Source organism: Caretta caretta, chromosome 8 (genome assembly GCF_965140235.1).
Source record: "Caretta caretta isolate rCarCar2 chromosome 8, rCarCar1.hap1, whole genome shotgun sequence".
NCBI classification, from domain to species: Eukaryota; Metazoa; Chordata; order Testudines; family Cheloniidae; genus Caretta; species Caretta caretta.
Window position 1 is genome coordinate 86,147,025 of NC_134213.1, and position 13,967 is coordinate 86,160,991.

At 41.7% G+C, this 13,967-nt stretch overlaps 1 protein-coding gene across 5 annotated transcripts in view; it reads left to right on the top strand.

The window, feature by feature from the left end:
* Positions 1–13,967, top strand: part of LRRIQ3 (leucine rich repeats and IQ motif containing 3) — a 122,666-nt gene that overhangs the window by 47,726 nt on the left and 60,973 nt on the right. For all 5 annotated transcript variants that reach the window (XM_048862620.2, XM_048862619.2, XM_075131733.1 and 2 more), the window contains one exon: positions 11,691–11,859. In XM_048862620.2, the coding sequence (XP_048718577.2) occupies positions 11,691–11,859 (169 nt within the window). The remainder of the gene's footprint in view (positions 1–11,690; positions 11,860–13,967) is intronic.

Consider the following 13,967-nt stretch of genomic DNA (forward strand, 5'->3'; position numbering starts at 1 on the left):
AAATATGCTTCATGCAAAAGGTCTCTTGTAAGGTATCATTACAAAGCTTATAATCTACTGAGTGTAGTCATCCTATTTGTATAAATGCATCACTCTTGTATCGGAAACTAGAAATATGAAATATAACTCTTGAGGGCCTATTGTAGTTATGCAAAGTGTGGGCCATTAATGGTGGTTTGGAATCTTGATGGCTCCCATCAACCAGGACAATTGACTGTTGATGGCTCTGTTTGCAGGCAGGCCTTCCTGTGAGTCACGCTGGGAGGAATGAAGGTTTGGGGTCTCACAGGACATGTGATCATGTCACCTGAACTGGAATCCATCTTTAACCTCATGCTTTTCCACTGAGAAGGAGGGGTGGGAACCCAGAGGGACAAAGGATTCCTGCCTTATGCAAAAGATATATAAGTGGGTGGAACAGAACAAGGAGAAGGAGCCATCATGAGACATCCCCTAGCTACCACCTGAGCTGGAACAAGGGCTGTACCAGAGGAAAGGATTGTGCCCAGACTAGCAAGGTGTCCAGCTTCAGTCTGTGAAAGAAACTTATTGAAACATCTCTAAGGGTGAGATTTTATCTGTATTCAGGTTTCAGAGTAGCAGCCATGTTAGTCTGTATCCGAAAAAAGAAAAGGAGTACTTGTGGCACCTTAGAGACTAACCAATTTATTTGAGCATAAGCTTTCGTGAGCTACAGCTCACTTCATCAGATGCATGTAGTGGAAAATACAGTGGGGAGATTTTATATACACAGAGAACATGAAACAATGGGTGTTACCATACACGCTGTAACAAGAGTGATCGGGTAAGGTGACAGGTTTCAGAGGAACAGCCGTGTTAGTCTGTATTCGCAAAAAGAAAAGGAGTACTTGTGGCACCTTAGAGACTAACCAATTTATTTGAGCATGAGCTTTCGTGAGCTACAGCTCACTTCATCAGATGTTTACCGTGGAAACTGCAGCAGACTTTATATACACACAGAGAATATGAAACAATACCTCCTCCCACCCTACTGTCCTGCTGGTAATAGCTTATCTAAAGTGATCAACAGGTGGGCCATTTCCAGCACAAATCCAGGTTTTCTCACCCTCCACCCCCCACACAAATTCACTCTCCTGCTGGTGCTAGCCCATCCAAAGTGACAACTCTTTACATAATCAAGTCGGGCTATTTCCTGCATGGATCAAGGTTTTCTCACATCCCCCCCACCCCCATACACACACAAACTCACTCTCCTGCTGGTAATAGCTCATCTAAACTGACCACTCTCCAAGTTTAAATCCAAGTTAAACCAGAGCATCTGGGGGGGGGGGGTAGGAAAAAACAAGAAGAAACAGGCTACCTTGCATAATGACTTAGCCACTCCCAGTCTCTATTTAAGCCTAAATTAATAGTATCCAATTTGCAAATGAATTCCAATTCAGCAGTTTCTCGCTGGAGTCTGGATTTGAAGTTTTTTTGTTTTAAGATAGCGACCTTCATGTCTGTGATTGCGTGACCAGAGAGATTGAAGTGTTCTCCGACTGGTTTATGAATGTTATAATTCTTGACATCTGATTTGTGTCCATTTATTCTTTTACGTAGAGACTGTCCAGTTTGACCAATGTACATGGCAGAGGGGCATTGCTGGCACATGATGGCATATATCACATTGGTGGATGTGCAGGTGAACGAGCCTCTGATAGTGTGGCTGATGTTATTAGGCCCTGTGATGGTGTCCCCTGAATAGATATGTGGGCACAATTGGCAACGGGCTTTGTTGCAAGGATAAGTTCCTGGGTTAGTGGTTCTGTTGTGTGGTATGTGGTTGTTGGTGAGTATTTGCTTCAGGTTGCGGGGCTGTCTGTAGGCAAGGACTGGCCTGTCTCCCAAGACTTGTGAGAGTGTTGGGTCATCCTTTAGGATAGGTTGTAGATCCTTAATAATGCGTTGGAGGGGTTTTAGTTGGGGGCTGAAGGTGACCGCTAGTGGCGTTCTGTTATTTTCTTTGTTAGGCCTGTCCTGTAGTAGGTAACTTCTGGGAACTCTTCTGGCTCTATCAATCTGTTTCTTTACTTCTGCAGGTGGGTATTGTAGTTGTAAGAAAGCTTGACAGAGATCTTGTAGGTGTTTGTCTCTGTCTGAGGGGTTGGAGCAAATGCGGTTGTATCGCAGAGCTTGGCTGTAGACGATGGATCGTGTGGTGTGGTCAGGGTGAAAGCTGGAGGCATGCAGGTAGGAATAGCGGTCAGTAGGTTTCCGGTATAGGGTGGTGTTTATGTGGCCATTGTTTATTAGCACTGTAGTGTCCAGGAAGTGGATCTCTTGTGTGGACTGGACCAGGCTGAGGTTGGTGGTGGGATGGAAATTGTTGAAATCGTGGTGGAATTCCTCAAGGGCTTCTTTTCCATGGGTCCAGATGATGAAGATGTCATCAATATAGCGCAAGTAGAGTAGGGGCTTTAGGGGACGAGAGCTGAGGAAGCGTTGTTCTAAATCAGCCATAAAAATGTTGGCATACTGTGGGGCCATGCGGGTACCCATAGCAGTGCCGCTGATCTGAAGGTATACATTGTCCCCAAATGTGAAATAGTTATGGGTAAGGACAAAGTCACAAAGTTCAGCCACCAGGTTAGCCGTGACATTATCGGGGATAGTGTTCTTGACGGCTTGTAGTCCATCTTTGTGTGGAATGTTGGTGTAGAGGGCTTCTACATCCATAGTAGCCAGGATGGTGTTATCAGGAAGATCACCGATGGATTGAAGTTTCCTCAGGAAGTCAGTGGTGTCTCGAAGGTAGCTGGGAGTGCTGGTAGCGTAGGGCCTGAGGAGGGAGTCTACATAGCCAGACAATCCTGCTGTCAGGGTGCCAATGCCTGAGATGATGGGGCGCCCAGGATTTCCAGGTTTATGGATCTTGGGTAGTAGATAGAATATCCCAGGTCGGGGTTCCAGGGGTGTGTCTGTGCGGATTTGATCTTGTGCTTTTTCAGGAAGTTTCTTGAGCAAATGCTGTAGTTGCTTTTGGTAACTCTCAGTGGGATCATAGGGTAATGGCTTGTAGAAACTCGTGTTGGAGAGCTGCCGAGCAGCCTCTTGTTCATATTCCGACCTATTCATGATGACAACAGCACCTCCTTTGTCAGCCTTTTTGATTATGATGTCAGAGTTGTTTCTGAGGCTGTGGATGGCATTGCGTTCCGCATGGCTGAGGTTATGGGGCAAGTGATGCTGCTTTTCCACAATTTCAGCCCGTGCACGTCGGCGGAAGCACTCTATGTAGAAGTCCAGTCTGCTGTTTCGACCTTCAGGAGGAGTCCATCTAGAATCCCTCTTTCTGTAGTGTTGGCAGGGAGACCTCTGTGGATTAGTATGTTGTTCAGAGGTATTTTGGAAATATTCCTTGAGACGGAGACGTCGAAAATAGGATTCTAGGTCACCACAGAACTGTATCATGTTCGTGGGGGTGGAGGGGCAGAAGGAGAGGCCCCGAGATAGAACAGCTGCTTCTGCTGGGCTGAGAGCATAGTTGGATAGGTTAACAATATTGCTAGGTGGGGTGAGGGAACCATTGCTGTGGCCCCTTGTAGCATGTAGTAGTTTAGAAAGTTTAGTGTCTTTTTTCTTTTGTAGAGAAGCAAAGTGTGCGTTGTAAATGGCTTGTCTAGTTTTAGTAAAATCCAGCCACGAGGAAGTTTGTGTGGAAGGTTGGTTCTTTATGAGAGTATCCATTTTTGAGAGCTCATTCTTAATCTTTCCCTGTTTGCTGTAGAGGATCTTGATCAGGTGATTCCGCAGTTTCTTTGAGAGCGTGAGGCACAAGCTGTCAGCATAGTCTGTGTGGTATGTAGATTGTAATGGATTTTTGACCTTCAGTCCTTTTGGTACGATGTCCATCTGTTTGCATTTGGAAAGGAAGATGATGTCTGTCTGTATCTGTACAAGTTTCTTCATGCAGTATGGCCGTATGGAGTGGAAATCTATCAACTGCATGAAGAAACTTGTACAGATACAGACAGACATCATCTTCCTTTCCAAATGCAAACAGATGGACATCGTACCAAAAGGACTGAAGGTCAAAAATCCATTACAATCTACATACCACACAGACTATGCTGACAGCTTGTGCCTCACGCTCTCAAAGAAACTGCGGAATCACCTGATCAAGATCCTCTACAGCAAACAGGGAAAGATTAAGAATGAGCTCTCAAAAATGGATACTCTCATAAAGAACCAACCTTCCACACAAACTTCCTCGTGGCTGGATTTTACTAAAACTAGACAAGCCATTTACAACGCACACTTTGCTTCTCTACAAAAGAAAAAAGACACTAAACTTTCTAAACTACTACATGCTACAAGGGGCCACAGCAATGGTTCCCTCACCCCACCTAGCAATATTGTTAACCTATCCAACTATGCTCTCAGCCCAGCAGAAGCAGCTGTTCTATCTCGGGGCCTCTCCTTCTGCCCCTCCACCCCCACGAACATGATACAGTTCTGTGGTGACCTAGAATCCTATTTTCGACGTCTCCGTCTCAAGGAATATTTCCAAAATACCTCTGAACAACATACTAATCCACAGAGGTCTCCCTGCCAACACTACAGAAAGAGGGATTCTAGATGGACTCCTCCTGAAGGTCGAAACAGCAGACTGGACTTCTACATAGAGTGCTTCCGCCGACGTGCACGGGCTGAAATTGTGGAAAAGCAGCATCACTTGCCCCATAACCTCAGCCATGCGGAACGCAATGCCATCCACAGCCTCAGAAACAACTCTGACATCATAATCAAAAAGGCTGACAAAGGAGGTGCTGTTGTCATCATGAATAGGTCGGAATATGAACAAGAGGCTGCTCGGCAGCTCTCCAACACGAGTTTCTACAAGCCATTACCCTATGATCCCACTGAGAGTTACCAAAAGCAACTACAGCATTTGCTCAAGAAACTTCCTGAAAAAGCACAAGATCAAATCCGCACAGACACACCCCTGGAACCCCGACCTGGGATATTCTATCTACTACCCAAGATCCATAAACCTGGAAATCCTGGGCGCCCCATCATCTCAGGCATTGGCACCCTGACAGCAGGATTGTCTGGCTATGTAGACTCCCTCCTCAGGCCCTACGCTACCAGCACTCCCAGCTACCTTCGAGACACCACTGACTTCCTGAGGAAACTTCAATCCATCGGTGATCTTCCTGATAACACCATCCTGGCTACTATGGATGTAGAAGCCCTCTACACCAACATTCCACACAAAGATGGACTACAAGCCGTCAAGAACACTATCCCCGATAATGTCACGGCTAACCTGGTGGCTGAACTTTGTGACTTTGTCCTTACCCATAACTATTTCACATTTGGGGACAATGTATACCTTCAGATCAGCGGCACTGCTATGGGTACCCGCATGGCCCCACAGTATGCCAACATTTTTATGGCTGATTTAGAACAACGCTTCCTCAGCTCTCGTCCCCTAAAGCCCCTACTCTACTTGCGCTATATTGATGACATCTTCATCATCTGGACCCATGGAAAAGAAGCCCTTGAGGAATTCCACCACGATTTCAACAATTTCCATCCCACCACCAACCTCAGCCTGGTCCAGTCCACACAAGAGATCCACTTCCTGGACACTACAGTGCTAATAAACAATGGCCACATAAACACCACCCTATACCGGAAACCTACTGACCGCTATTCCTACCTGCATGCCTCCAGCTTTCACCCTGACCACACCACACGATCCATCGTCTACAGCCAAGCTCTGCGATACAACCGCATTTGCTCCAACCCCTCAGACAGAGACAAACACCTACAAGATCTCTGTCAAGCTTTCTTACAACTACAATACCCACCTGCAGAAGTAAAGAAACAGATTGATAGAGCCAGAAGAGTTCCCAGAAGTTACCTACTACAGGACAGGCCTAACAAAGAAAATAACAGAACGCCACTAGCGGTCACCTTCAGCCCCCAACTAAAACCCCTCCAACGCATTATTAAGGATCTACAACCTATCCTAAAGGATGACCCAACACTCTCACAAGTCTTGGGAGACAGGCCAGTCCTTGCCTACAGACAGCCCCGCAACCTGAAGCAAATACTCACCAACAACCACATACCACACAACAGAACCACTAACCCAGGAACTTATCCTTGCAACAAAGCCCGTTGCCAATTGTGCCCACATATCTATTCAGGGGACACCATCACAGGGCCTAATAACATCAGCCACACTATCAGAGGCTCGTTCACCTGCACATCCACCAATGTGATATATGCCATCATGTGCCAGCAATGCCCCTCTGCCATGTACATTGGTCAAACTGGACAGTCTCTACGTAAAAGAATAAATGGACACAAATCAGATGTCAAGAATTATAACATTCATAAACCAGTCGGAGAACACTTCAATCTCTCTGGTCACGCAATCACAGACATGAAGGTCGCTATCTTAAAACAAAAAAACTTCAAATCCAGACTCCAGCGAGAAACTGCTGAATTGGAATTCATTTGCAAATTGGATACTATTAATTTAGGCTTAAATAGAGACTGGGAGTGGCTAAGTCATTATGCAAGGTAGCCTGTTTCTTCTTGTTTTTTCCTACCCCCCCCCCCCCCCCAGATGCTCTGGTTTAACTTGGATTTAAACTTGGAGAGTGGTCAGTTTAGATGAGCTATTACCAGCAGGAGAGTGAGTTTGTGTGTGTATGGGGGTGGGGGGGATGTGAGAAAACCTTGATCTATGCAGGAAATAGCCCGACTTGATTATGTAAAGAGTTGTCACTTTGGATGGGCTAGCACCAGCAGGAGAGTGAATTTGTGTGGGGGGTGGAGGGTGAGAAAACCTGGATTTGTGCTGGAAATGGCCCACCTGTTGATCACTTTAGATAAGCTATTACCAGCAGGACAGTGGGGTGGGAGGAGGTATTGTTTCATATTCTCTGTGTGTATATAAAGTCTGCTGCAGTTTCCACGGTAAACATCTGATGAAGTGAGCTGTAGCTCACGAAAGCTCATGCTCAAATAAATTGGTTAGTCTCTAAGGTGCCACAAGTACTCCTTTTCTTTTTGCGGGTAAGGTGAGCTATTACCAGCAGGAGAGCGGGGGGAAGCGGGGGAGGGGGTAGTGATAATCAAGGTTGGCCATTTCCAGCAGTTTACAAGAACATGTAAGGAACAGTGGGGGGGAGGGGGGGCAGGAGAGAATAAACATGGGGAAATAGTTTTACTTTGTGTAATGACACATCCACTCCCAGTCTTTATACAAGCCTAAGTTAATTTTATCCAGTTTGCAAATTAATTCCAATTCAGCAGTCTCTCTTTGGAGTCTGTTTTTGAAGGTTTTTAGGGAAGAATTGGCACTTTTAGGTCTGTAATCGAATGACCAAAGAGATTGAAGTGTTCTCCGACTGGTTTTTGAATGTTATAATTCTTGACGTCTGATTTGTGTCCATTTATTCTTTTACGTAGAGACTGTCCAGTTTGGCCAATGTACATGGCAGACCTAATAGTGGCAATTCTTCCCCACCCCCATCTCCCCGCTCTCCTGCTGGTAATAGCTCACCTTACCTGGTCACTCTTGTTACAGTCTGTACGGTAACACCCATTGTTTCATGTTCTCTGTGTATATAAAATCTCCCCACTGTATTTTCTACTACATGCATCCAGTGAAGTGAGCTGTAGCTCACAAAAGCTTATGGTCAAATAAATTGGTTAGTCTCTAAGGTGCCACAAGTATTCCTTTTCTTTTATCTGTATTCAGTTTTTATTACTATACTAGACTTAGACTGGTGTGTTTTATTTTATTTTGCTCGGTAATTCACTTTGTTTTGTCTGTTACTACTTGGAACCACTTATATCCTACTTTCTGTACTTAATAAAATCACTTTTTACTTATTAATTAACCCAGAGTATGTATTAATACTTGGGGAGGGGGGAAACAGCTGTGCATATCTCTCTATCAGTGTTATAGAAGGCAACCAATTTATGAGTTTACCTTGTATAAACTTTATACAGGGTAAAACGGATTTATTTGGGGTTTGGATCCCATTGGAAGTTCGGTATCTGAGTGTTAAAGACTGGAACACTTCTGTAAGCTGCTTTCCATTGAGCCTACAGCTGTTAGGGGATGTGGTTCAGACCTGGGTCTGGGTTTGCAGCAGGCTAATGGACCTGGCTCAAACCAGTCAGGGCACTGAAGTCCTAAGCTGACTGGGCAGGAAAGCAGGGGCAGAAGTAATCTTGGCACATCTGAAGGCAACTCCCCAGGGGGTTTCTGTGATCCAACCCGTCACAGTGGTGTAGTCAAGCAGGCTCTGTGCACAGCTGATTACTTTGAAATACTGGTAGTGATTTTAAGTGAGTTTTAAGTGTGGTGGCTGGAGAACAGACAAAGTGGTCACTGGTTTGTTATTTTCTGTTTGCTTATTTTGTGTAAGGGAAGTAGGGACAGAAAAGGAAGCAAAATAACTAAGAAGGAAGATCAGAAGAAGCTAAAACTGCACAGGTGTGGGGGGCTTTTGGGGGTTGATTTTGACTAGCTACATTGACATTAAGACTTCTTATCCCTTGTCTCCACTAGGGTTTTCTTGATGTAAAAATACAAATTATTTTGTTTTGTAGTGAAGACATAACCTTAAGTGCTGATACAAAATCCCATTGAAGTCAGTGATAGTGGATGGTGCCCCCATTTGCCCTCTGTTATAAAAAGAAAACCAGTGGCAAGCAAAAGCTTGTTTTTGCTGATCCTACGATTCAACATAAATATTACGTTTTCCCTTCCAAATCCCCTCTTCATTCCCCACAGATGTAAATTAATTTGTCTCAAGCCTGTTCCTCTGAAAATGTCCTTTTTGAATGAGTTCAAAACTGTAACCCTGCACCCTGTTACAAGAGGTAAATATATTTTTTCTTGTTTTGTTCAATGCATTAAATAGAAAACTCACAACATACCATATCACTGGAATTTGTACAGTTATTTGGAGATCTTTTTCCTAGTTAGTTAGATCGGGGATGTAAATTGACACTAAATCTGGATCAGGGGCTTGCTTTCAGAGTGTGAGTTGTTATCAGAATATTTATTAATAAAATTTAACAACACTTTGGGCTTTATGCATAAGACTTTGATTTTGTCACAGGTATTTTTAGTAATAGCCATGGACAGGTCGCGGGCAATAAACAAAAATTAATGGAAGCCTGTGACGGGAGGAGGGACAAACAAAACGCTGCTAGGGCTTGCAGCTGCTTCAGCCCCATGGCTGCTCCTGCATCAAGGTCAGACCCATCTTCAGCTGCTGCTCTGGCAGGCTGGGGATCGCTGTTCTGGTGGCCTGTTGCTGACTATTGGTCAGCTGTTCAGGCTGCCCGGGGCTGACAGCTGCTCCAGCCCTGTCCCAGAAGAAGTCCTGGAGATCCCAGAAAGTCATGGAATCTGTGACCTCCCTGACAGAATTGTAGCCTTACATATGCATTTGAAATTATCTACTATCTTCTGAGTTGTACAGTGTCATGGTTGGACAACAGGCTGACTTTTCCACATGACAGGTAGAAATACAATATAGGGCCTGAAACAAAGAGAAGAGAACCCTATATTTAGGGCCCAAATCCATTTAAATCAATGGGGGACCTCTCAGTTGATCTCAGTGGGAGTTGGATCAGCTTTGGGAAAAGGAGCTCATGTTTACAATACACAGTGAGTCTGAGTTTCATTTACATTACAGCCCCTTCACACCACACTGACAGTATAACAAAGAAAATAACAAAAAAGCCTAACAAAGAAAATATCAGAACGCCACTAGCCGTCACCTTCAGCCCCCAACTTCAAATCCAGACTCCAGCAAGAAACTGCTGAATTGGAATTCATTTGCAAATTGGATACTATTAATTTAGGCTTAAATAGAGACTGGGAGTGGCTAAGTCATTATGCAAGGTAGCCTATTTCCCCTTGTTCCCCCCCCCACCCCCCGACGTTCTGGTTAAACTTGGATTTATGCTGGAAATGGCCCACCTTGATTATCATACACATTGTAAAGAGAGTGGTCACTTTGGATGGACTATTACCAGCAGGAGAGTGAGTTTGTGTGTGTGGGGGGGGTGGGGGGGGGGGGCGGAGGGTGAGAAAACCTGGATTTGTGCTGGAAATGGCCCAACTTGATTATCATACACATTGTAAGGAGAGTGATCACTTTAGATAAGCTATTACCAGCAGGAGAGTGGGGTGGGAGGAGGTATTGTTTCATGGTCTCTGTGTATATAATGTCTTCTGCAGTTTCCACAGTGTGCATCCGATGAAGTGAGCTGTAGCTCACGAAAGCTTATGCTCAAATAAATTGGTTAGTCTCTAAGGTGCCACAAGTACTCCTTTTCTTTTTGCGAATACAGACTAACACGGCTGTTACTCTGAAACCTGACAGTGTAAAGTATCCTTAAAGTGAATGTAAATATAATTAAGCTTGGAAGGATTAGATTTTTTTTGGTAACTATCTGTAAACATTGATTTTCATTATACATACATAGACAAAAATATTTCCATTGATAATAATAAAAATTTACAGACAGGCAAAGTTATAAAAATGCTGCTTGAGAATTTATTAGAATTAGATTTAAGGATATTTATTTGTATATTTTGATGTGATTTCGACAATTTGTGTTAACATTTTAGTGGTTGTAAAATGTTAACTTTTTGAATCTCAGTGTCTGTCACTAAATTATTTTCTGATACCCTCCTAACTTTCTATAGCTATGAAAATTGAAATAGCTAAAAATCTAAAAAAAGTTTAAAAATAAATTTTAGAAGTCAAAATGATCAAAAAAACTAATTGTGCCAAACCTAAATGTAATTAATTATATATAGCATGGAATTATGAGTTGTAGAGTCATTTAAAAATCAAAAGGAGTACTTGTGGCACCAGAAGTCAGAAATCCATTGTGTATATCAAAATTTATATTTTAACTAGCAAAAACATAAATTAATGTATTTGATTTACAAGTTTAGCTAATAAAAATTAGGTAATATCTATACAGCTAGACACCACTTCTAAAGACCCAGTTTTACAACATTAGAAAGCTTTTTCCAAAATCTTGACCTGAATGGAATCTAACATGGATTAATTTGTTAGGCCCTGCAGCCTTTTTTTATAGGCCTTTTTCTTATTTCTCTTTCACCTCAGCCAATCAGCACAATACACCTTTCCTTGCTTTTTTCCCTTCTGAAGACCCTCTTAATACTATGCATCCAATGAAGTGGGCTGTAGGCCTCGAAAGCTTATGCTCTAATAAATTTGTTAGTCTCTAAGGTGCCACAAGTACTCCTGTTCTTAATACAACTGCGAGACTTGCATTTAACTCCAGGGCCTTTCCAGCTTTTCTTATTTTGTATGTTGTAAAATATCTTATTTTACTGCATACATCAGCTAGGGAACCAAGTTAAGTTAGAAGTGGGAATCTTAACTGTGCATTTTCTGTCTTTTATGTCAATAAGGTTTCAATCTAAATATTTAATTAACATTGTTTTCGGCATATAATTCCCCTTTCTTTTTCTTTCTTCTTAAGTAATAATGATGTACAGGAGGAAATTATAAGTATTGTGGTTCACTTTGTTCTTTAGCAACAATAAAAGAATCAACTGTCTGGATTATTCAGTCATTCAGAAGTACCTACATTTTTATTTACTGTGAACTAAAGTATCAGAAGTTCTGTTTTTACAGCAAAATTCCTTTGGATGAAGTTCTTCTGCAGAGACATTATATCAGAGATAGAGCAAAACAAATTTACAGTCAAAGCACACTTCCAGTATGTGATAGTAAAAGCTTTATATATCACATCATTAAACCAGAACAGAATACTGAGGACAAAAAGCTTACATCTGGGAAACAAGTAAGTGTACTATTAAATATTAATTTAATAACTATTTTCAGAAAAATCTGGACTCTGCATATAGCACCAAGGATCATTCTAAATATTCCAGGAAAATCTGTTAAGAATAAAGAGCATCTATTGAAAAACTTTGTTCTTGACATTTAAGGTTCTGTTTTACAAGCTATGTTGCAATCCCTACAACCTCAAAGACAGAATGGTCTTTGTTTAGACTTAGAGGGGGGAAAGAAGTAAGGAAAGGGTGGTGAGATCCCAGCAGATGGCTGGGGAACAGCTATGGAAGGATGATGGCAGCCCTCTACCAGGTAGAAATGATTAAGGAAGGAATCATTACCTGCACTGCACAGTATATTGCTGGATAGTTCCCAGATGAAATAAGCTGATAAAGTTATGGCCTAATTAAACCACACCCCTCACATCTTGTCTTTCTTTCTGCATGTCCAGAACAAATAATGTGAAATGCTGATGTGTGATACAAATGGATGATAAAGACAGGAATGCTAATGTTTAGTATACATACTATAGCTCTAAATATTATACTATGTTAATTGTTAGTGCTGTGCAATTTTGTAAAAACTACATGCCATTCATTGCACTTCCATTATTTAAATATCTTTTTCATATCTTTTCACACAGTTTAAAGGTATAATGCTGCTATTCTGTGATACAAAAGAGCATTAGAAAACCCACTTGTACAAATAGAAGAGCATATTTGTTTCCTTTTAACAAATAGAATTTTCTCTGTTTTCCTGCTTTCTCTGTGCTTTCTTACTTTTGTCAGATACTACATAGAATGCCACTGTCCCACTTTTTCACATATCTGTAGTTTTCCTCCTCATAGAAGAGAATCAGGAGTCTTTTCTTTTTGGAGTTAAAACCAAAATAGCCTCTCTTTATACCGTAAATATGGTTGTATATTACAACTTTAAATATAATTGCTGAATGAATTTCATGTGGAACAATTTCTTAATGTTATTTTGATTATTTTTAAACCATCTATCTTGTTAATTTGAACTAAAAAAAAATAATCATACATTACCAGAGGTGGTTCCAATCATAGCTGCAGGCACCCCAAGAGTCAGGAAAAGTACTTGTCAATTGCCAACAATCTGATACTGCCTGTAAATTTCCTTATCTGATTCTAGCTTTTTGTGTTTCTTTTATCCTGGACCTGACACAGAGCTCCTTTAATAACCAGTTTTATAGCCTTAAACAATCTTTCCTTGTCATCTGTTTTCCAGTGAAAGCCATAGATCTAACCCTTTCCTTTCCGGTCACTGGTCTAGGAGCAGTAATTAGAGAAGTTCACATTATATTTCCATCCCTGGTAGTTGAGATATCCAACCTTAAAATCAAATCATTCTTATTACCGTTTTACTGTTTTCTGCAGTTAGATTTTAAGATGATTTTAAGAGATAATATCTGGTGAACATGTAATACGGTTAATGCTTTATTGGTGTGATCCTTCTTTCTTCAAGATCTGTGGGAGTTTGGCCTTTCAGTCAATGGGTTATAACATTTGAATGATAGGTTCAAAGGTTTCAGATGTATACAATTCTAATTTTAGCTTAATAACGTGTTGAAATAAGGGAGTGGAAGTGAAAGGAAAAGCAAACAAGTAGCCAGAATAATATGATTTCAAGTTCCAGAATTCTATGACATGCCGGCGCTAGATACACATGATATGTAACAGTGGAAAAAACTTGCCTATGATATACAGCATTAATTTCTAGCTCTGATCGTATGTGAGTTATTGAACTTTAAAACTGTCACTGATCCCTTAATCTAGCAGTGCTTTTTGCACTGGTCTTGAATGAATATAGCAAATCTCCATAGAAATGCCCATAAATAAATAAAGTTCTGAACTTTGGAAAAGAAAATTTTCACAGGGGAAACTGCTGATGAAGGTTGTGTCTTTCAGCAGAGTGGTTGCTTGGTTTGCACTCCAGAGATAGATACATTTTAGTGGTGGATGATATGATCACTGTACATAGAGGACCTGATTCTAATTTGTACTAAAGTTCTTTATACCACGCTAAAACTCTTTTACCATGTCAGGGCCTTAGTGTAAATGAGGCTCAGGCCCAGAATCTAAGGCATTTTGTCAT